Source organism: Balaenoptera physalus (genome assembly GCF_965194825.1).
Source record: "Balaenoptera physalus genome assembly, chromosome: 2".
NCBI classification, from domain to species: Eukaryota; Metazoa; Chordata; class Mammalia; order Artiodactyla; family Balaenopteridae; genus Balaenoptera; species Balaenoptera physalus.
The window spans coordinates 176271636-176295909 of record NC_138883.1 but is presented as its reverse complement, the minus strand read 5'-3'; the positions used below and the strand labels follow the sequence as shown (position 1 = coordinate 176295909).

The 24274-nt window shown below is 38.0% G+C and overlaps 1 protein-coding gene across 7 annotated transcripts in view; it reads right to left on the bottom strand.

Annotated features, from left to right (window-relative positions):
* EPC1 (enhancer of polycomb homolog 1) overlaps positions 1–24274 on the bottom strand; it is a 93750-nt gene that overhangs the window by 4493 nt on the left and 64983 nt on the right. For 2 of the 7 annotated variants that reach the window (XM_082452768.1, XM_082452765.1), the window contains exons 3-12: positions 13835–13980; positions 13220–13426; positions 12692–12840; positions 11624–11783; positions 10437–10613; positions 10260–10349; positions 10026–10189; positions 8289–8641; positions 519–637; positions 352–438 (exon numbers count right to left, since the gene is read on the bottom strand). In XM_082452768.1, coding sequence (XP_082308894.1) covers positions 352–438; positions 519–637; positions 8289–8641; positions 10026–10189; positions 10260–10349; positions 10437–10613; positions 11624–11783; positions 12692–12840; positions 13220–13426; positions 13835–13980 — 1652 coding nt within the window. Of the gene's footprint in view, positions 1–351; positions 439–518; positions 638–8288; positions 8642–10025; positions 10190–10259; positions 10350–10436; positions 10614–11623; positions 11784–12691; positions 12841–13219; positions 13427–13834; positions 14058–24274 lie in introns of all 7 variants that reach the window. The other 5 variants (XM_082452762.1, XM_082452763.1, XM_082452766.1 and 2 more) reach the window with 5 other exon arrangements.

The following is a 24274-nucleotide window of genomic DNA, read 5'->3' as shown; positions in this document are numbered from 1 at the left end:
CTAGAAATTAAGAAGCCCCTTGAATTTTTTTAAACGAATTTTTCCTCTAAGATGCTTAGAGACACGAATCTCAGCCTTTAGTTAAGCCTTAACTATGTTTAAATGGCAAACATTTATCATGCTTTAAGTTCAAAAGTGATTTCTTTTAATAGTAAAAGAGGTTATTTTAGCATAAATTTTAATAATAATTCAAACGCTCCACATAGAGAGCTGGGTGGGGTTGTATATTAAAGAGGTACATTCACAGACTACAGGTCAGACTTGAAGACAGGGTCTCCATCTCATCGGACTACGCTTTTTAGTCTTACTTTTTAAAATAGGGAGCAGGGGGGCAACAGCTTCTATACTCACCTGTAACGTTCTTTCTAAACCCTGTATAGAATGGCTATGATGTAGATTCAGGTGAAAGCCACTTTTCTGCCGGTTAGATGCAAGGCTCTATGGCAACAGTTGGTAATTAGAGATGACCTCTGGTGGGAAACCACGAGGGATAATCATAAGACAGACAAATCCCTCACCTGTGACGTGGCGGTGGAGGAATGACTGCTTGCTTGCTGTTGCTGAATTTGTGCAAGCTGCTGTTTCTGCATGAGCGCCAGCTGATGCTGGTGCTGCTGGTATTGTTCGGCTGTAAATGCTGAACATAAAATGAGAAGACGCTTTACAAAAGGGCACGGCTGTCACACACATCTTACAGTACACTAAGACAAATTTTAGCATTTAAGAAAAAACTAAAGCATTTTAGCATCCCGTTAAAGATCACTCCCGAATGGAAATTTCAGCATTTTTATAACCACACTTAACGAGAGTGGCGTGAGTTTAAAGAAAAACAACATGAAACTTTCCGAGTTGCACAGAGGAAAGAGAAGTGCTCACTTCCCACGTTTCAAAACCATTATTTTTTGTAAGCTGTGACACTTGTGCTAGACAGTGTGTAAAAGGTAATACCAGCTTTTTTCATCCGCGTATTTGAAATTCAACGTTGCACTGAGCTTGAGAAGAAATCTGATAATCACCATTTAGTTTCTAGTTTATTCATACTACTGTCCCAATGCATTCAGATGATCCCTAGCAGTTCTGTGTAGAAATACTAATTGTTCTACATATTTTCTAATTTTAAGTCATTACAAAAATTTCCTTCATATGAAATATAAGGTTGTTGGTTTATCACTTTTTTTTTTTTAAAAAGAACCCATCCTTTAAGTTTAACAGGAAGAAAAGAGGCTCCAAAGGTTAATTCATTTTCCCCACCCAATTAACCCACCTGGAAAAAATCCAGTCAATAAGAACGGAGATGTTTATGTTGGTTTACTGTACAGAATGATGTCTGAGGAAAGACACTGTGTTATGCTACTTATGTTTGTCTATGGAGAGCTCAGTTCTAAAAAAAACAAACAAAAAAATGTTCATTTATTACTCCCCCAAAAAGTGTGTGCAGTTTTTAAAAAGGAAACCTTTTTCTTTTTCTTTTTTTTTTTTTTTTTGCCAATTTAAAAAAAAGAAAAAAAAAAAGCGCATACAATCACAACATCTGACTTTAAAGGCTTCTTTTAAGAAGCCTCTGATGGTTGGGTAAGAACTATTTAAAACAGAAAAAAAAGGGTTATCATGCATCCCTGGGTACTAGGGAATCTATAAATCATGCATATTTCCTCAGTCTAAAGTTTAATGTTTTCAAAATACTGCCAGCTAATTTGTTGTTGTCTTTAGTTAAAGACATTTGGATAATTTCTTTAGAATATTACTTCATCAAGTTTTACCATTTGCACTTATAGCTCATAAGAATCTTTTACCCCCCAGGATACAGCTTCTGCCTAGGACAACTACAAAATGCTTAGATAGATGTTAAGTAGAAATTCCACCACATTTTGAACGAATCAGAAAACTGTGAAATAATATTTAAGAAAACCTCAGAAGTTATTAGTATTTACACAGGCTTTTACATTGCACTGAACTAATTTCTTGGGTTACAAAGGCAAAAAATAATTTCTTGTTGGAAAAATTCTACTTTTCATTTTCTTATTTTGGGTGTTACAAATCTGTTTAGTTGATATATGTCCTTTGATGAGTTTCTCTTCCTACTATGTTTATAATTCTCAGATCTGAATTCTACCGGAAAAAGCTTTTATTGATAATAGGATAATCCCTAAATACTGACATAAACTTTCTGTCAACGTGACCATTTCCATATAACAGAAACGTGTTAAACCAGAACTTGAAGGAAAAAAAAAAAAAAAATGCTGCCCTGAAAGAGTGATTATAATTAAAACAATATCTCTATGTTGAAAAAAAATCCATAAAAGCAATTGTTTAAAACTAAAGATCCTTAATTTATTAGATGGGTTTGCTAATATGTTTTTGCGATTTCTACTTTAATTTCCTAAGCTTGAGTGCGTTGCCTAAATCTTGAATTTCCTGGTAGGAGATATTTAATAAACTTAAAAAAAGACAAAAAAAAAAAAAAAAAAAAGGACCATTTCTGGAAGGTCACGTCATTACACATCTAGAAAACAATAATTTAGCATTCACTGTAAAGATCTATATACAAAACTCCATTTATATGAATGAAAATATTCTTTTGCAGAATTCTGCTGGTGTTTGTTTTAATTTAAACATTAGCAATATTAAACTGGAAATCGACTTGAATAAAGGTTCCAAATATTTTTGCCCTATTTAAATCAACATTTCAGTCCTTAGTCTCTGAGGGTTTTGTGAATTTCACTTTTTTTAAACAACTGTCAACTTCCTCCAAATACAGATTTAGAAATAAAAATGCAACTGACATTTTAGATCACTAACGCTCATTGAGATTTTAGATCCCCATGTTAGCCTATTTCTTACATATCTCTATACTCCAGAGTCCAGTTATAAAAATTTCCCTTGGACATTTTTGATAAATGTTCTAGAAGAAATGCACAGAGTAACATATAAGCTAGAAGTGATGGTAATAAAAACCATGGGTCTAGGGGCCAAGAGATCTTGATTTTTTCTTTCATTCTCAGCTCCGTCATAACTGGCTGAGTTCACCTGAGCAAGTTATTTAATCTTTTGGGGCTCAGTATGTTCATCTGAAATACACGAGATTAAATTAGGTCATCATTAAAGTCCTTTTCAAGCCATGAGATGCTAAGATTTTATATTTCTTCTGAGAAATAAAATTCCAATCCAAAAGGCTGTATGAATGAGTAGGAAAGCTTGGACAAAGGTAAGGCAGTAAATTTGGGCAAATAAAATCTGAGCTGGGTTTTGCACTATTACTTACACAGGAAACTGAGAAGACCTTGGATGTCATTATAATTCAAAGTCTAACCAAATGCTAAGTGGAAATAAACCAAAATGAGCATATTTCCCTGTATCTCTATCAAGGTGACGTTTTTAGGTTGTATGTCTACCTCCAGATATCGTGTGGCCGTCAAGTTTGCAGTTCACATAGAGATGGACACGGTGGTTTTGTGGACAGATCACCAGACCCAGAATCAGAATCATTTCAAAGGACCAAAAAATTTTAGATCAGGAGGGATTCTTGGAGATTTCCTTCTATAATCTCATACTAGAGATGAAGAAACTTTCATCTGAGGTCACAAAGGTATTCAGTAGTGGAAGGGGAAACAAAACTACCCCCAAACCAATGAGATTTTAAATATAAAAAGAAATGGACAAAAGTCTGTTTTAGATTTAATATTATTTACAAAAAGTAATCAAACTTTTTATGTACCAACAGTGTGCATCATGCTTTAAAAGAAATCTCATCTATAGAGCATCTGACAGACAGGGGTCTAGGGAGGGGAGCAGAGTCACCGGAGGCACAAGATTAAAAGCTGAGAACAGGGAAGGAGCACGACAGGACTTCAAATATCTGGAGGACACTATGATGTGGGAGAGCAAGAAAACTTACTCAGTGTTGCTTCCAAGGGCAAACAGGACCTGCGGGTTTAAATTTAAGGAGGCAGCTTTTGCTCGATATATGGACAAACTTTCTAAACAAGACTCCCAACTGCAGAATAACCTGGATCTAGAAAGTTGCTGAATTTTAATCTGCCCCTAGAGGTGCCGAGGCAGAAGCCAGAAACCACCGCTGTGTGGGTAGCTTCTAACAATCCTCTGGGGTAGGAGTTTAGATGAAATAATCTAAAACTTTACGAGTCCACGCCTTACGCAAGGACCTATCACGTGGTAGGTACACCAGCGCCGGGAATGGCCTAGTGTTCAGCCTGCTGGCCTTTAAGTCACATTCCTGTAGCTGGAGCAGATCAATGGAATGATTGGGGGCGGCAGGACTGTGGGGGGCGGGAGGTGACAGGTACTTAAGAAAAAGTAAACAATTTGAAAATTCAGTTTGAGAAGATGGATTCTAGATTACCAAAATGTGTATTTTGTTAAAAAAAAAAAAAACACCAACAAACCCAAACACCTGTTTTAAAAGATACTCCTCAATTAGAAATTTCTCTGAGCAGTACACAGGCAGAAAATTATTTTAATACAGGAGAGAAGGGTAACTATAAAGAAACAAACATAAGCTGAAATGACTGCAGACAGTATTACAGTGTGACCGCCTAATGAGTGAGCCTGAATTGATAGTCTGGAGGTTCATGAGCACTTATCAGTTACCTAGAACATCCAATCTGAAAACAAAAGTTTGTTGTAATTCATATGCCAGCAAAACACGACCAAACCTGAATTCATCTGGCTGCAAACGTCTTGAACGTCAGGTTATTTGTGGTCAAACTTTCCACTGAGTGTGACTATTCTCGCACTTCACTACACGACTGTAAAACTATTAATGTATTTCACTATGGTGTTACTCCAGAATCTGCTGAGGAAGTAATTCTGAGTTTTGAAACACATCTGGGTAAGGATGAGGTCCCACAAATCTATATAATCTAACAATGAAAATATTCAGTGTTCAAATCTAGAGTTCCTTTTTTACCATAATATTAAAATTTTATGCTAATAAGGACCTGTGTAGAGCACAGGGAACTCTCCTCGATACTCTGTAATGACCTATATGGGAAAAGAATCTAAAAAAGAGTAGATATATGTGTATGTATAACTGAGTCACTTTGCTGTACAGCAGAAACTAACACAACATTGTTAATCAATTATATACTCCAATAAAAATTTAAAAAAAAATTTATGCTACAAGTAGAAGTAAACTGCACTGCTGAGTAAGCTATAGATATTGAGACTTATTAGAACCTATCATTCTTGCTACAATTTCTTATTGACTTATGAAAATAAACCAAATCTATACTGTAGATATGGGAGTTTGGAAAAATGACTTAAAATGCTGATGAAATTTCACTGGGAACTAGGAATTCAAATCCTGAACATATAATGGTTTTAAAATCACTTTTCTGGGGGTGGGGGGAAATCACTTTTCTGTTTTCAGTCTTTCTGAATTACAGAGTCCTTCCTAATTATGAAAAAAGGTATTAATTCTGAATCTGATATCCCCTCAAACACATGCAAATGAATACTTAGTCACTGAACAAACACTAAGCTTTCAAAGATTTTTTTTATAAAGTTTTTTTTTTTTTTCCTTTTCTCTTTTGGCTGCACCGCCCAGCTTGTGGGATTTTAGTTCCCCGAGCAGGGATTGAACCCGGGCCCTCGGCAGGGAGAGAGTGCGAAGTCCTAACCACTGGACAGCCTGGGAATTCCCCAAAGATATTTTTGTAGATAAGAAAAAATTAGAAAAATGTATTTGGAAACTGTCCAAATCACATATTAACTAAAGATTATTTCAAATACACAATTTATCCTTAAGTACTAAATCGAGTCCTAAAAATTCTAACACTGCGTCATTCTGCTGTACAGTATCCAGAGGCCCAAGCACTCTAGCACTGACTAACCAGGCTACTGGTCTGACTGCACAACTCTGCAGAACGGTCAAGACAGGGAAGCAAGCACAAGAGACTCCAAGCAGCAGCTGACGCAGAGGCTACGAGAGCTGGCATGATAAAGCTCAGGCCCTTTACCAAAAACAACGGCTCCTGACAGCCTCATTAGAATTTCCTATTTCAAAGTGAGAACAGGCCCTTATAGAGGCTTATTTAGAAAAGGGATAATCAGTCCAGAGGGCATCACTATGTCACAGCATACACATAAATATTAGTATTTAAAACAATGATAGAATAATCAAAAATGGCTAAATCAAAACCCACATATTTGGCTTAGGCGGCAGGCAAGTATATCAGCTGACTCGTAGGTCATATAATGACTGGTTAAGTTCTAAAGTCAGTGTGGTAAAAATTAGGCCTTAAAAATTCCTTTAGCGTGTACCACGACGGGTCCACCTCCTCCTTTCAACAAGCCCGACACGGCCGCGTTGCCTCTGGCATCACACTAGATCGGAGCTTCTGTGGCTGAATACCAGACGGAGCAGTTTGGTTTGTACCTGGGGGCTATACCAAATGAAAAAAAAAATCTTTAAAACTACAACTACATCGACAAGATGAGATGCTTAAGAGCAAGGCAGCAATGCAGGCACTGATGCTGCAAGAGGAACAGTAATAGACTCACTTCTCCCGTTCCCAGCGTGGCTCACTCTTTTAGTTCAACAGTACTTAGAATCCTGTATAATATCTGAACTGCTAAAATTTTAATTTTTTCTCCAGGGGCCTATAGCTGAATTCCCTTAAGTTAAAGCTACACATGATATCAGTCCATTGTTACATACTTTATAGAGCACGAAGAGAAAAGCTTTAGGTTTCTGGAATGTTCACAAACATGTAAGAATGAAGCATTATCCTAAAGCAACCTGCAGGTATCTATTCTCTAAGTATACGGAAGATCTAGTAAAATTTAAGGGAAAATTGAAAACAATTAGATGCAACAGAAAAAAACTGATAAACCCATTTAATTTTGTCACATATACAGGGGAAGGAAATGATTAAAAAGAAAATTATACGGTTATTAAAGATTTTTTTTCAGCTATACTTTTGGTAATACTACTGTTCCATGTTCACCTTTTAATATTCTTTGGCAAACACAAATCAAGTAAGTTTTACAGTATCAATGCTTACTTAAGTAGTATGGCAAAACAATTTACATTAAAAAAATCACTGTAAGAGCCTTAGGATAGTTATATGACTTTATTTAAGAGGTGGAGAAGATGAGGAATTGACAGGACAAGCCAATTTTCTACGTCTAGTCTCAAAAGAATTTTAAACAACTTAAAAATCTTTATCAGGGAAACATATTACAAGTTTATACCATTAAAATCTCTACACTCTACACCAATATATGTCCTCCTTCGTACTGAAAAATTCTTCATTTTGATTTTTAAGACTATAAAAGCAGAGAGAAACTGACTCTTCATGATATAGACTCTGAAATTAATGGGATTATAAATAATCTGTTAGGTAGGCCTCAGAATAAGTTAGATTATCTTCTACTTGATTTCTGAAATGTTATTATTTTTCTTATGAGCTGAAAGACTTCCGCTTCGCAGAAGTACTTTATTTCTAACCACAAAGTAAATTAGTTTATTAGACCTTTAAATTAGTTTATTAGACCTTTTCTGAAGGTCTTTAAGAATAAGAAACACATTTTCATATTTATTAGGTTTAACTGTAGCCTTACAGATTAATTAGGGGGACAGAATCAACATCTTTATAAAAATCTGTATGACAATTTTAACAGTGAATTTCTATAATCTACATGCCTCAAACAACAGATATTTGCTTTAAAATAGAAAACTAAAATTTGAGGAATATTTTAAGTAGATGGCATTTATTTTAGACACATTGCACAATGTAGGCATAATGCTAAAGTAGGTATTACCTGAAAATGTTTCCAAAATTATTAAAATAATCCTTACACAAACGTTGTTCTTTGAAAAATTAGTTTCCCTCTTACAAATTATTCTGAATGACTGTGTAAGCAGAGAAAGCTTGTTTATCTATCGACTTGCTGGCTTACTTTAAAGCAGTCTAAGTAAAAGACCAGAAAAGTGTCCAAATATAAAACACTATCAATTTATGGTCCATTTTCTTTTTTTTATTATTTGAAACATAATAGTTGAATCTTGGTTGGTAGTTCACAAAGTGTATCCAGGAAACAAATGTCATATATTAAATAGCAATAAACATCTCACGTACGCGGAAATGTTTAAATGAAGACACACATACAATCAGGACTCAAATAAATACTTAAACCTAGATTGTTAAAAAATACTATTTTAAGAGGAAAGGACTTTTAGCTGTAAGTATAATTAGACCACATATTCCAAAAACTGATGAACCCGGTGCTTCTACAGAAACGCGCGTCATAATGAATGAACATACCAAAGTGCGCTGAGCCACCGCCGCCTTTACTCTGCGCAGAGGCGCTGCATGTCTGGGTCCCGGGTTGTGCTGCTCCTGTTCGACTTACATTCCGATACCATTTTCTACAGGAGACTCCATCACTGTCACTGTCACGTAGGGATGGCGTCCGAGGCCTAAAATGCCGCCATCTACATGATTTGATATTGACTAGTATCTGACTGAGGTCTTTAGAGAAAGATTTGTCCGAGGTATTTGTTTCTGAGGTATTGGCAATCTGATTGACTGGAGAATGTTGTGGTGAGGAAAGCATTTCCAAATCCAGATGGCGAAACATGCTGTCATAGTCCGAGTGAGCTCTGTCCAGTAAGACCCTGTTAAAAATAAGGCACAGACAGACATGTAAAACAGCTACTCCCCCAAGTCCCCAAAAGCCACCTCATACTGAATATTTAAGAGCTATAAATTTGATGATTTCGTTATTTGGCTCTATGGGCTAAAATCTCAATTTCTGTTAAGGTTCTTCCACTTTATAATGATTCGATTAAAGAAGAAAGTAATCCGCCTTAAAGAATAAGGTATACTATCCATCTTACAACAGCTAGAGTCTTCTAACAGTTCTACGGTTGGCTTTACTGTCACCATACAAGAGAATATGATTTTTCACTTCCATTATAAAGCACCAAAACATTCATGAAATATTGCTAACATATCTGTTCTTTATTTAAGCAAAAACTTCATTTTTTTTTTTTTTTGGAGGGGGTAGGTAGGAGAAAAGCAGTAAAAGGTATGTGATCTTTGGATATTTACGCTATTTAAATTTTTTATAGACAAAATATTTGAAGCTACCACTCGAGAGGATATATTTTCATTTTATTTATATAAACTTTATAAATGATTCCATCTTAAGATGTTAACACTGACTCATGCTAGTATCGAATAAAATATAGCCCATGTAGAGGATTTTCACTACTATGATGTCAACATAATGATGGGGTTGAAAAAGCGCTCAATAAAATGTATTTTAGTGACTGGATAATTCTAAACTAACGGTGAAGTGATCATAATTGCCCTCAAGATTCAAAAATGAAAGAAACGTGTACAAGTCATTAACTGACCGTAAATTATACCCTTAGCTTTCTTCCTCAAAGCACCCTGATCATTTATCTGTTTTGCCTTTTAATTTCTTTTCACTAATATTATACGAGTGTCTTTCTTTTCCTTTGCTTTCATGTGTTCTGCAACTCCTCCCCGCTCCCACACACAACTTCTCACATAAAGGCATCCAGAGTATGAAGGGCTCTATCAGGTCTCAACAAAGGCCGGCGTCCTGACAAGCTGATGTCAAGATCAGGTCCTGCATGGACCCTGGAGCCTTTCCACTGACGAGTTAACTCAGTGTACCAGTTATATGACATTTCTTAGCTTACTTAATCCTTTTTCTCAGTATCTCCCGGAACTCCTAAAACGATTTTTTGTAATCCTGATTTACACTTGCCTTCATCTATCTCTGAGGCTTTCGATCTTGGAAAGAAAAGCAGATCCATCAGGGAACCATTAGTTATGCATTAAAAGCTACGGTTGTGCTGTATAAGAAACAGGTAATAAAGCGGTGAAGTACCTCAGTCAAAGAAATCAGTTAAGAATAGCAGACAGGCACAAAACGAGCTCTTTAGGAGGATCACCTCACTTTAAGCTTTAGATGCCATCGCCCACCAGCTAAAACACGCCTCTGCTAGGAACACAGAAACGCCTTACCTTCCACCGCGCCCAACCCGTCTCCGCGCAAATCCGATACACCGCTGGGGCACGCTCAGGGTGGTCAAGCAGTAGCGGTATCGCGCGTCCCCTAACCCTCCGTCGCTAGGACTGGTCCAAGGCCAGTTGCCAGTTTGGTCTAAGTGAGGCTTAAAAAGAAAAATCTGAATTATTTTTTGTTTTGTCAGCTCCAGGTAAACAGTTTGTTACTTAAAAAGAGAACCGGAAACTTACAGCGTAGTACCGACAGCCTGCCTTCCTACGGAAAGCAAAAGGGCCGTCGGGATCATTCTCTTCCTCAGCCTCCGAAGAGCCAGACAGAACCTTGAAATACAAGGAAGTGAGTCAGAACATGTGCCTTCCTCCATTCCTCCTCTGCGTTCATGAGAAATCAGAAATCCTTCCACTCACCTGGGAGAGAGGTTCTTCGTCCGAGCTGGGAAAGTCATACTGGTTCAGGTCTTTAGCGTTGAAGACGGGCAGCGCGGCAGGGCCGGCCTGTTGAGGGGCAGCAGCAGCGGACGGAGGTAAGACTTTGGGCTTCTTCTCATATTTACGTTTAGGTCGGGTAAGGTCGGCCTTATCTGGCTGCAATACAGTCACGAATTACACACTAGCAACCATGTTCAACAAACTGAAAGTCTGGGGGGAGTTTTAAAAATAAGTTTACTGCTAAAATGAAGGCATTCCCACTCATAAGAGATACAAGACCCTTGGCATTTTGTCATCTTCTATTGTAAAGTCTTAGAGGTTGGTCTCTGTGAAAACAGGAATATGTTTCTACAACCTACACATAATCATAATCAAGTAAAAGAAGAGAACAGAAGTTCTCCAGCTGCTGAAATCCTTTAACAACAATGAGTCTTTACTGCTGGCATCTGTATCTGTTTCTTAATTTTCTATGAAAATTCTAGGAGAGAATTTTTAAAAAGAGATGTCTAGTCTTTATTCTAAAGAATTAACAAATCAATATTGGGAAAGTAATAATGAAAACATATACACAAAGCAAACTTCAGATAACTGTGAACATAGTGAAAAATAAATCCATAATGCTGAGATATTAAAAAAAATAAAGAGTAGTAAGGACTCGCTAGCTGAACAATGAAAGTGAATTGTGAGCAGTTTTAGAGGATAAAGATACGAAATCATTAAATAGAGAAACAACACGGGAATAAAACACAGAGGCAAGAGTGACAGAGCAATGAACACAGTGCATGTCAGAAATATGTATGGCAGGTGAGGGCAGAGGCTAGGAGAGGTATGAATTTGAGGTACAGGCAACAGGCAAGAAAGATCAGAGGCAGAAATGATATTTGTTAGGAAGAAAAAGATCATGGCAGGTATCACGGTTGACATAAATATTTATATCAAGTTTTATGCAGTTTATGGCATTACGGTGTTTAAAGAAAAGTTAATTATTAAACTGTAAGGTATCTCTCTTTACAAGTTCTACTGCTATAGCCACAGGCCAGTCTTAAATCAAAAGCTGGCTTTCACGGTAGGGTTTATATACATATTTTTTCTATTTCACTCTGAATCTAGTGATAAAATACCACTCAACATGATCAGCTACTACTGCCCACAGAAATTTTTATCACCTTATTAGCTTTAAACTCCTTCACGTCCATGGCTTCCTGGTGTTTGAACTGGCCGCTGTTGGTGAGGGCGACGACGGGGATGGAGTAAGCAGGTTTCATGGGCTGTCTCTGCGCCATGACCTCAGACACGATCTCGCCACTGTAGTCACCCAGACTATACCTGAAACGGCAAAGAAAGGAAGTCGAAAAAGTTAGTTCAGGAAGTACTCATCCTCGTGACGACTACTAACTAACTGAGCTATAACTACAAACCCTGATTAGACCTAAGGTAATACTGCAGGTAAACTACTTGCTGAATGCTTATTAAAACTAAAGATTACATAATTCCTATTGTTTCTTTCTTTTGCTTTTTGGCTTATAGCTTTATCTTGGCACCATGAATAGATAACTGTGGGAAAGAAAACAAAGGTTTAAATAAATTTTAACACCAGCAATTTTGGTGAAAGATTTGGTGGAGATGTTGAAAGTCATGCCTAAAATGGTGCTGAGGAACTTTCTGCTAATTTGAGTTGCCTGGGCTAGAAAACTAACTTTTCTGAAATGAATCACAATAAACTGATTAGTGGTTTTCTTTGGGAACAGGGGCTACGAAATTGGGGAGTGAGGCTTGACGTTTTCACTGTGCTCCGCTAAAGGATTACCTGAGTGGTAAGATTATGGGCCTCGCCTCTCCCCTTCTTATACTTCCCTGTTAAAAAGCCCAGTTAAGTGTTAAGAAAAAATTCAGTAGCATCTAGTAAATAAAATAAAAACTTTAGAAGTGACAAATGTTCTCTCCCTCACAGCCCTGCACACAACTCAAGTAAGGGCAAAAGAATATGATTTCAAAATGTAATACCTGGCATAACTTAATAACTTAATTTTACTGAACCCAGTCACTTTAAAAGTGAAAATAAAGAGAAGAACGTATGTAAAATTATACAAAGCACACCATAGCACACATTTCAGTAGTCTCTATTATTAAAATAATATATTTCTGGAGTTACAGATAATTGCTTAGGACACAAATTAACTCTACACAAAATTCTAATGGTATCACGCTGCTAATGCTATTAAAATATACTTTACCTCTTTTCCATAATTTCCAGTGTTAAATGCAATAGCTCTCTTTTACTCTTTTCTCTTCTTTTTATCATCTCTAGAATAGTAACAGCCCGACTCAGATCTCGACGCAGCTTAAGCATTTTTTCATAAGAGGCTTCATCATTTTTGCGATTCTGCAAATAGGAATTTGCTTTGTTTATGTCAATAAGCATTTCTGACTACTGGCATTCTGAGTATAGCTAGTGATATATAAGAATATATATATCTGAAGGGTGAGATTAGAATTTAAACACACTGAAAGGATTTCCCTGGATTACCAGGAAATCAATTTTGAATATGGTTTTTAATGGATTAACATTAAAGTATATCATTAATAACTCTAATGAATTTTAAGGCTGACATTTTAAATTAATATTTTTCATTACAATATATAGAAAGTCTGTCGAAACACAAATTAAAACACAGCCTTCAGATACTGAGATACTCATAATTATAAATAAATTTTCTTACATCAAAAAAAAGTTACAAAAAACTTTCCCCAGGATCTCTTACTTTTCGAGTCTGCATTTTTTCAGTACGTCTTCTAAAAGCCACATAAGGGTCATTTGTGCTGGAACCATCCCGCTTCTCTTGTTTTACTGATGGGATAAGAGATGGCCCTCGACAGTTTTTTCTCTTTTTAATCCAGTATTCATAAACTTCTCTAATTAATTCATCGTCTTCTTTTAGCAGTAGTTTGGCTTCCTGCAGACTGACTGGCTAAATGTAAAATCACTATGTCATTTTCACATAATACAAATAAAAGGCTCAAAAGTACTTCTAAAGTTAAATGACAATAATCAAAATAACAGCATTAACAGCAACAGACATGCTGAGCACCTTGTACATGTCAGACCATGAGCTAGATGCTTTATATAAATTATTTAATTTTCGCAACAATCCTGCAATGTTTATCCATCTATTTTACAGATAGGGAAAGAGAGGCACAGAGAAATTGAAACATACTGAATATTACACAGGCCAGTAATGGGCAGAGATAAGATATGAATTCATGCTTGTCCACAGTCTGCTCGCTTATCCTCTCCCCAGCATTACACTGTTTCCATATGGAAGCGATATTGATATAGACATACACACACACTTAATATATATACAATGAAGCTGTACCTGCTGACCACTGCCTTTTTCTAGACGGTCAATCATCTCCTCAAATTGCAGTGGGAAGATGTCCATTTTCTTCTTCAGTTTATTCACAAATACTTCATCTTCAGAATCCAAATCATAATCGGGCTGTTCAGCATCCAAACTAAAAGCTGACAGAAGAAACCATAAGCAATCGTTTACTGTGTGAATACATGGACAAAACCTCTCACAGATGTCTGGATAATCTCTAAAGAAATAGGAAAGATTTTTGAAAGATTTTGTTTTCAGACTCACAAACAATCTAAGCTTCCCACACTTAAAGTTTAAGAAAAAAGGGGGCTTCCCTGGTGGCGCAGTGGTTGAGAGTCTGCCTGCCAATGCAGGGGACACTGGTTCGAGCCCTGGTCTGGGAAGATCCCACATGCCATGGAGCAACTGGGCCCGTGAGCCACACCTACTGAGCCTGCGCGTCTGAAGCCTGTGCTCCGCAACAAGAGAGGCCACTATAGTGAGAGGCCCGCGCGCCGCGATGAAGAGTGGCCCCCACTTGCCGCAACTGGAGAGAAAAGCCCTCGCACAGAAACGAAGACCCAACACAGCCATAAATAAATAAATAAATAAATTAAAAAAAAAAAAAAAAAGAAAAGAAAAAAGGGACTTCCCTGGTGGCGCAGTGGTTAAGAATCCGCCTGCCAATGCAGGGGACACGGGTTCGAGCCCTGGTCCCAGAAGATCCCACATGCCGCGGAGCAGCTAAGCCCGTGCGCCACGACTACTGAGCCTGCACTCTAGAGCCCGTGAGCTACAACTACTGAGCCCGCGAGCCACAACTACTGAGCCCATGAGCCACAACTACTGAAGCCCGCACACTTAGAGCTCGTGCTCCGCAACAAAAGAAGCCACTGCAATGAGAAGCCTGTGCACCGCAACGAAGAGGAGCCCCCGCTCGCCACAACTAGAGAAAGCCCGCGCACAGCAACGAAGACCCAACACAGCCAAAAATAAATAAACAAATTAATAAATTTATTTAAAAAAACACACAAAAAAGCCTTTTCTAGGTCACTCCCCTTCTTACTTTACAATCTTATTTGTTAAGCATTCGAATGTGCTTGATCTCCCAGAGAGGAAGCATTGTGTCTTATCCATCTCTGTACATCAGTGCAGAGGCAGTAAACATGTTCATCTTGTACGCCAACTCTGCACGCAGTACTCTACTGAAAAGCATTTGGATTTTGACTCTATTCAAGTGGGAAAAAACCCTGAAAACCTCTGCAGTCAGCGTGGTGACGTCTGTGACAGGAACAGGTGGGGGGGGACTCTGCCTGCCCAACATGTGCCATCCCTGCTTCAAGACTAACATAGTGCCTGGCCCATAGGAACCCAACGAATATTTGTGGAACTATAACGCTATGCTTCATTTTCATTTTGACCTGTATATCACACTTCTGTAACATTCCTAGTTAAAATAAATGAATATTCAGATCCTTCATAAAAATCTCTATACGTTACCCTCTCTGCACCCATGTTTCCTGCACCATCGGCCCTTCAATGATTTTCCACCATCTAATTCTGCTTGCTGTTGCTATGTAAACAGAGATTTTGGAGATTCCCAAGTGGTTTAAAACTGCTGGATCAAACACACTTGTTGTTTTGTCCCTAACCAAAAAAATCCACATCTGTGGAGTAACCACTAGCCATGTGTGACCAATTAGATTTAAAGTAACTTAATGCAAAATTCAGTAGCCACATTTCAAGTGCTAAGTATTACATGTGGCTAGCGGTTACTGCTGCTACCAGATGCTACAGATTATAAAAACATTTCCATCATCATTGAAAGTTCTGTTAAAGAGTGGTGATCCAATAATCCAGAAAGCCAAACTGACAGGGACCAACTATCAATGTTCTGCCTCCTTAAGGGTGTATTTTATACATGTTTAGGGTCTCGTTTATACATTGCTTTGGCACCCTCCACTATAAAATTTATTTTTCTTTAGAGCAAATCACATTTACAAAGCTTAATGATTCATAAAAATGAAACAAGCCTGCCTAGTATCACTTTACTTATGCACTATCAAAATACACTTGACATACTTCTGGCATACCTTATTATCATCAGTGACAAGTCACATCCAACAAATTAAGGAACAGAATGGAGATGGGAAAGGAAGAGTCCCACCCTAGGGAGCTCCATGTCTTCGCGACTGAAGCTAGCAAGTACCTGAGAGGCTGCTCTTGCCTCTGCCAGAAGCTTTTCTTTAGTTAATGCAAACACATCTAAGACCTTCACATATGAGGAGAACCAAATCTTGTTCAGATATAAAATATTAAAACCCTAGAGAAACACTAACATGTAAAAACTCACTTTAGGATTTCATTTGACCAAAAAACCACAGCCAATGATTGAAGTGTAATTTGGCTTCAGCCAAATGTCCAACTGACAGCTCAGCTGCAGCTGATAAAGATGTAACGTACGTATCATGGTTCTAGAAACAGGAGTATTTTCAAATTTTCTGGGCCATGTTACTGAGCGCAGAAAACCAGCCCTAAAGAGAAACAGGCAAATGAGTTGCCTCTTCTAATTGAGTTCTACCAATTACAGTGAGCCCTAGTTAGCCAATGATTGTTAAAACAATGGGAGCCATACTGCAGAAGCTGACTCCGTTTAAAACATTCTGCTAGAAATAAACCCAGATATGTATATGGCTAAACAAAATACAGTATTCTATAAAGACGGAGGAGAAAATTCTACAGAAAATAAACCTCATAAAAAGAACACAACAGTAGACGTAAATTGATTATATTATTTTAAAGGAGAAACAAAGTGGTACAAACCCCTGTGCTTAGAGTCCAGTAGCAGAGGTGAAATGCATATAAATGTCTATGTAACAAATGCCATATTACGGCTCAGACTAAGCGTGCACAGGTGGGTATGTCCATAACTCCAAGCAGCATTTTTAAATTACAGGAAGCAAAGAGTGAAAGGGTATTTGGGTCCACAAAATGGCCCAAAATGTAGACTGGGAACAGAATATAACTCCTGATGGAAAGGAAGGCACACTATTCAAGGCTGAGGAGAAACTTCCCACAGCAGGGATGGCACACAGGTTTCCGCTCAAGCACTAGCTCCCCATGACTGGTAACATCTACTTGCAAAGACCCTGGAATAAATTCTGGGCAGCAGAAAAGACCATCGTAACAGTGGTATTTACTGTGGGGTGGTAGGTATTTGACATCCTTGCTTGGACCTAAGAAGACAAAAGCGATCCCTGGCTAGCTAGATCATGAAATTCTTCAACTTCTTTATACTTACAAACTACAGAGTCACTTCTAGAATGTACCTGGGGAGAGTAGACAGAGAATCCCAGATCTGAAAGATTTGAAATCCTACATATGAAGTCCTCTGTAGATCAAGTTCTGCTGTATCTGCATGGTTGGTTGATGCTATGTATTTTATCTGTGAGAAAGCAGAACCAGGAGAATAACGGGGAAAGGGAAGGAGAAAATGTAATGTTTCAGATTCAGGGCATAAAGAAAGGATACATCTGTTCTGAGAGGTAACAAAAAAAGGAGGCTCTACAAGGATCTATTTTTTTTAAATCTTTTTATTTATAAATAAATTCAAACTTATAAAAGCCTCCAAATAAAAACAGCACAAGGGACACCTGCATATCCTGTACCCAGATTCACCTGCTGTTGAAATTGTACTCCATTTGCTTTATCACTTGCATGTGTGTGTCCTCTCCCCTCTCCATGTGTATATACACACACACACACAGCACACATATACACATCCCACACAGACTATTTTTTTGAGCCACCAGAGGGTAAATTACCTTCATAAGGGCTCTTTCCTGCTAAATACTTCAGAGTGTGTTTCCACATAATCACAGTACACTCATCAACTTTATATTCCACTTTTGCCAGCTGATCCAATAATTCATAACATTTCCCACTACAGTACAGGACCACTCTGGGATCAGGTATTATTTTTACTGCCGTCTCTTTAGCCTCCTTTACTTTGGAACATTTCCACAGCCTTTCGCTGTCTTTTAGGACACTGACGATGTCTGTTTTAGGAGTACTACCATTCCCACTACTAGCAGGTCGCTCACTCTGCGTCTGTGGGATTTTCCCCACTGTGATTAGCTTATACTCTCTCAGCTGCCACACCACTCGACTTTATTCTTAGTCCTTCCCAGGGTCTCACACCTAGAGGCACACGATGTCCATCTGTTTCTCCTAAGTGGTGATAACTGTGGCCACCAGTCAAGATATTGCCCCATTACCCCGCCGTATAACTGCCGCCCCCGCCTGCCGCCGTAACTCATGAGCAGTTTGTGGGGAGAGTTCAAGGCCACGGAAGTGTCCTGCCCCTCATGAGAATTTCCCCTTACAGCGAGCACACACTGGCGATTCTTGTGCGGCTCAATCTCGGTCGCGCTTAGTGCGAAGATGATTCTGCAGCGCTCCCCTCCCACAGCACCGTTCAGCTCTTGGCATTCTGTACTGTAAAACCACAAGACTACACTTCTCCCCCATTTAGCACGGCTTATTACCAGTATGGACTCATGAATTCCTACTTTTTCCATGTTTATAAGTCGTTCTTGTACCCAATTATTCCACTGCTTAAAATGTCCCCAAATTAGCCAGTGGAAACTCCTATGTCCCCCTATGATATGCCTCTGCCATTTTTGTGAGTTCTTAATTTCTGGCATAACAAGATGTTCCAGGTTTATCTTGTACTTACCCTGCCCCAGCCCTGGGATCAGCCATTTCTCTGCATATTCTTGGCCCTATTTAGTGGGGAACAGATCAGGGAATAGGTGCTAGGCGTGCTTATTGCTACTGAATATTTTTCACTTCTTTTCGCTTCTTGGCTCTACCAGTGGACAGAACTGGAAATGCACAGATCTGTATCTATACACACACATATATACATATTCAAATATACACCAAAACTGCCTGTTAAAAAAAGATTTCCTTTGAGGATTAACAGGAGAACCTTGAGACCCAAGCGCAAGGGGAAGGGGGAGAGAGAACTGTTCCTGCCTATTCTGGTCAGAACTATTTTTGTCCTTTCTGCCAGCATGAATAGGAAAGGAGAAGTCCTAGCTGTACAATCCAGAAGCCTTCCAGATCACCAATCAAAAGAGAAACAACATTAAGACCCTTTGGAGCAGGAGATGTTGAATAGCACTCTGAAATAGTTTAGAAAGTAACCACAGTTTGGAACTATAAGAAGGGGATGATGGTTTTAATACAGGTTTCTTGCTTTACAGCTCTGACAGGAGAAAATTATGCTCTCTTTCCTAAGCCTGTTAAAGACAAGAAAAATGTTGAGATTTTCCAAATAAATGTTCAATGAAATGTTAACAGATAACATGTAATGAATATATTTGGAAAATGCTGGGTTAAAACTTTCTTTTTTAACTGCAAGATTCCCAGAGCCTATAAGTAATGTGCATTGTAACTCCGGGGGGTGGAAGGAGAATGTAACAGGCAATAATTCTCAAACGTGTTTATCATTACTTTTTTAAGCAATACTAATTAACATCTTAAAAACTCCAAGGAGCAGTTTGTGTAAATTAAAGAGTTTTACAAAATAGAAATTATGAGAATTGAAATGAACCGGTCTACATACATAATTCAAGGCAATGTACCCTTCATAAGCAACTTGTTAGACCACCTGGCATTCAAGATTCAATTTTAACTTTGCAGAAATTTGAAGTATAACTTGCCTTTTCTTGTGTATTGTAGTATACTAAAAGCCAATACCAATTTTTAAAGAATTAACATCAATTTTACACAATTTCTTCCAGAAAATAAGAGGGAACACTTCCCAACTTGTTTTATGAGGCCAGTATTACCCTGATACCAAAACCTGACAAGGCAGAGCACACACACACAAACAAAAGACTACCAACCAATATCTTTCATGAATTTAGATGCAAAACTCCTCAATAAAATCCCACCCTACAATGTATGAAAAAAATAATACCCCACAGCCAAGTGGGATTTATTCCAGGTATGCAAGGCTGGTGCAATATTTGAAAACCAACCAATGCAACCTATCATATCAAAGGCTAAAGAAGGAAAAAAAAAATCACATGGCCTTATCAATTGATGCAGAAAAAGCATCTGACAAATTCAACAGTCATGATACAAACTCCCAGTACCCTAGGAATACAGGGGAACTTCCTCAATCTCATAGAAGCAACTACAAAAAAAAAAACACCCTACAGGTGACATAATACTTAATGGTGAAAGACTAAATTCTTTCCCTCTAAGATCAGGAACAAGGCAAGGATGTCTGCTCTCACCATTCTTATTTTAAAATCATATTCAAGTTCTAACCACTATACTAAGGCAAGAAAGAACAATTAAAGACATACAGGTTGGAAAGGAAAAACAAAACCATTTCTATTTGCAGACTACGACATGATTTTCCATTCAGAAAATCCCAAAGAACCTGCAAACATCTCCTAGAACTAACATGTAATTTCAGTTAAGGCCACAGGACATAAGCTCAACATACAATTAAGCTGCATTTCTGTATACAGACAATGAAAAAGTGGAAACCAAAATCAAAAGTGCAATACCGTTTTCAATTATTCCAAAGAAAACAGGTATAAATCTAAAAAAAAAAAAAAGTACTAAAACACCATGGCTCTCTATGATGAAAATTATAAACTGTCAACTTTATAAAAGAAATCAAAGAAGACCTAAATACTTGGAGGGTCACACAGTGGTCACGGACTGGAAGACACACAGAAAAGATGTCAGTTCTCCCCACAACGATCTATAGGGTTAAACGCAGGTCCTATCAAAACCTCAGCAGGCTTCTTTGCAGATACAAACTTGTTGTAATATTTACAGGGAAAAGCCCTAGAATACCCAAAACAATCTTGAAGGAGAAAAATAAAGGAGGAAGTACTCTCCCTGATGTTAAGGGTTATCATATAGCTGCAGTAATCAGGACAGTGGTACTGTCTTGGGAAAAACACAGAAATCAGTGGAATAGAATACAGAAGCCAGAAATAGAGACACATCAACATGCATAATTAATTTCTGGCCAAGAAGCAAAAGCAATCAATGGAGGAGGGATCACTTTTTCAATAAATGGTGCTGGAACAATTAGATACTCAGAATGGGGGCAGGGGGAACACCGTGACCTAAACCTCACACTCAAAATTGATCACACACTTAAATGTAAAAGGTAGGGACTCCCCTGGTGGCGCAGTGGTTAAGAATCCGCCTGCCAATGCAGGGGACACGGGTTCGAGCCCTGGTCCGGGAAGATCCCACATGCCCAGGAGCAACTAAGCCCGTGAGCCACAACTACTGAGCCTGCGCTCTAGAGCCCACAAGCCACAACTACTGAGCCCACGTGCCACAACTACTGAAGCCCGTGCACCTAGAGCCCATGCTCCACAACAACAGAAGCCACCGCAGTGAGAAGCCTGCGCACCGCAACGAAGAGTAGCCCCCGCTCGCTGCAACTAGACAAAGAAGAGTAACCCCCGCTTGCTGCAACTAAACGAAGACCCAACGCAGCCAAAAATAAATAAATTTTAAAAAATGTAAAATGTAAAACTGTGAAACTTCTAGAACAGGTCATAGGAGAAAATCTTTGGACCCCAAGCAAAACAAAGAGTATTCTTAGAGTTGATACCAAAATCATGATCTGTAAGAGGAAAATTGGTAAATGGATCTCATCAAAATTAAAAACTTGTGCTCTGTGAAAAACTGTTAAGAGAATGAAAAGACAAATTATATACTGGGAGAAAATATTTCCAGATCACATATGACAAAGGCGTGTGTCTAGGATACATAAACAAAACAAAATCCTCAAATCTCAACATTAAACAATCTAATTAGAAAATGGGCAAAAGACCTGTGCAATGATTTCACCAAATAGGATATATAGATGGCAAACACATGAGAAGACGTTTAACATATTAGCCATTTAGAGAAACACAAATTTAAAGTACAATGAGATATCACTGCACACCTATTAGAATGGCTAAAATTAAGAAGTGATAACCTCAAGTGCTAGCAAGGATACAGGAGAAACTGGATCACACATACACTGCTGATGATGATGTAAAACAGTACCGCTACTCTGGGATACAGTGTAGACGTTCTTGTCAAACTAAAACTGGATGACCCAGCAACTACTCTTACGGTATTTAAGCCAGAGAAATAAAAATTTATGTTCACTCAAAAATCTGTACATGAACACTCATAGCAGCTTTATTTGGAATATCAATAGCTAAAATCTGGACACTACCCAAATGTCTTTCAGTGGGTGAGCAGTGAGACATGCAGTGCACCTGGATCACGGAAGACTGCTCAGCAAGAGGAAAGAAGGACGACTGATACATGCAACAGCTTGGATGAACGCCAAGGAGGCTATGCTAAGAGGAAACAGTCAATCTCAGAAGGATATATACTGCATGATTCCATCTATGTTACCTTCATCAACAAACATAATTACAGAGATGGAGAACAGATTAGTGGTTGCCAGGGGCTAGGGGTGCATTTAAAGGAGCAACAAGATGGAGTCTTGTGGTGATGGTACAATTGAGTATCTTAACTGCGCTGGTGATTATACAAGGCTTCACATGTTCTGTGAATCTATAATCATCCAAGACAAAATGTTAAAAGAAATCCAAAGGCAGCTAACACTAATTTAGCTTATTAACATTCCAATGTAATACATCTTTCCAAATCTGTACTGATGCAAAAAATTTTTTCCCAAATAATTTACAATTCTGCTCCCATTTTATTACTATTATTTGATTACAATGTCAGCAAAGTCAGTTCCTTTTTAAATACAGTCCTTTTTGACTCTTCTGACCACAATTTAATCCACGAGCTACGAATAAAATGTGGTTTGTGAATTTTGGTCATCAATAAGCAACTATTTGTAAAACATGCATTCGAATTTTTTTTTCTGATAGTAATGATAATGTAAATTGATTAACGTAATTTTATCTTGCTCAATGCTGCTTTAACCTAAAAGCCTGTATTCGTGAGATAATAGAGCCTGTGGCTGTGGAACGCAATGTGGTTCTAGTTAACACGTAGAGGAAGGATCAGCTCTGGAACTTTCACACTGACATGATTTTCCAGAGAACTAATTTTTACGTCCTAATATTGGTCAAAATTGTTTACAATGTCTGTGTCTTATATGTTATTAAACATGTGAGTGGGCAAGAAAACACATGCCACTTGTTTGGTTCACTTCAAAGTAGCCTTTAATAAATTGGAAAAATTTCTTTTTTTTCTAAAGGAAGTCAGTAAGATTAGGTACAAGTCAGAGGTAAAGATGAAAAAACATTACAAGTTAAAAATATCAAATGCCAATACAGAACTGGTAAGAGTCAATACAGGCATTATGTTTACTTTTAGTTTTCATATTCAAGAAATAGTTAAAAAAAAAAAAATGCTTAGAATCCAGGACAGGAACTAGATCATATGGAGAGAGGTTAAATGAGTCAGAAAAGTAGTTAATAAGTTGGAAACTGGTTAAAGCTCGTTTCTCTATGTCCCTAGAAAAAACAATAAAAACAAAACAGATTTATATTGTCCTGAGAAAAAGCTGAGGCAGGCCCCTGGAAAAACCTCTTGATGATAAAGGTCAGCAAGACCACAATGAAAGCTGTAGCAATTTTACCTTAGTAACCTTTCAATTATGTGTTTAAGTTGTCGACTACTTGGGGACTGAGTGAATGAAATTCGTCTGTCTACAAGCTCTCAGCTGTTCATCATCAAATGTGATTAGCTATCCAAGGATCACTTCCAATGAAGAGCCTATCAGTACCAAGTGAGACAAGTTACCAATTAAAAACGCTAAATTTTTTAAAATTAGGGGAATTCTCTGGCGGTCCGGTGAAAAGAACTCAGCACTTTCACTGCCAAGGGTCCAGGTTCAATCCCTGGTTAGGGAACTAAGATCCCACAAGCCGCGCAGCTCGGCCAAAAAAGAAAAAAATTAGTAGAAACACACGGGGTTGGCAAATTACAGCCTGTAGGCCAATACTGGGGTTGCCATCTGTTTTAGTCAATAGAGTTTTATTGGAACACAGAGTAAAATAGCTGTGACAGAGACTGAATGACCCGCAAAGCCTGAAATACTTACAGAAAAGGTTTGTTGACTTCTGACTTCTATTAAGAAATTCTTTAAGGCAATTAACATTACTATTTCTGAAGAGTAAGAAAATGATTTCTACATCTAAGGTATATTCTTTATCCTACTCATCTCCAGTAGCATAAGGTCCCATGTTGAGATGAAGCTAAAAATCTAGGATGAAAATGCTATCTTTTCTGTCAGGCAGAGAGCTCAAGCACAATTATAAAAGGTGAAAATGGGCTCTAATAACTCTCAAGCTGGTTCCGGTCAGTGAAATGGGTACTGAAAATGGCCCCAAACTGATAAAAACCTGTCGAGAGTTACAGAAG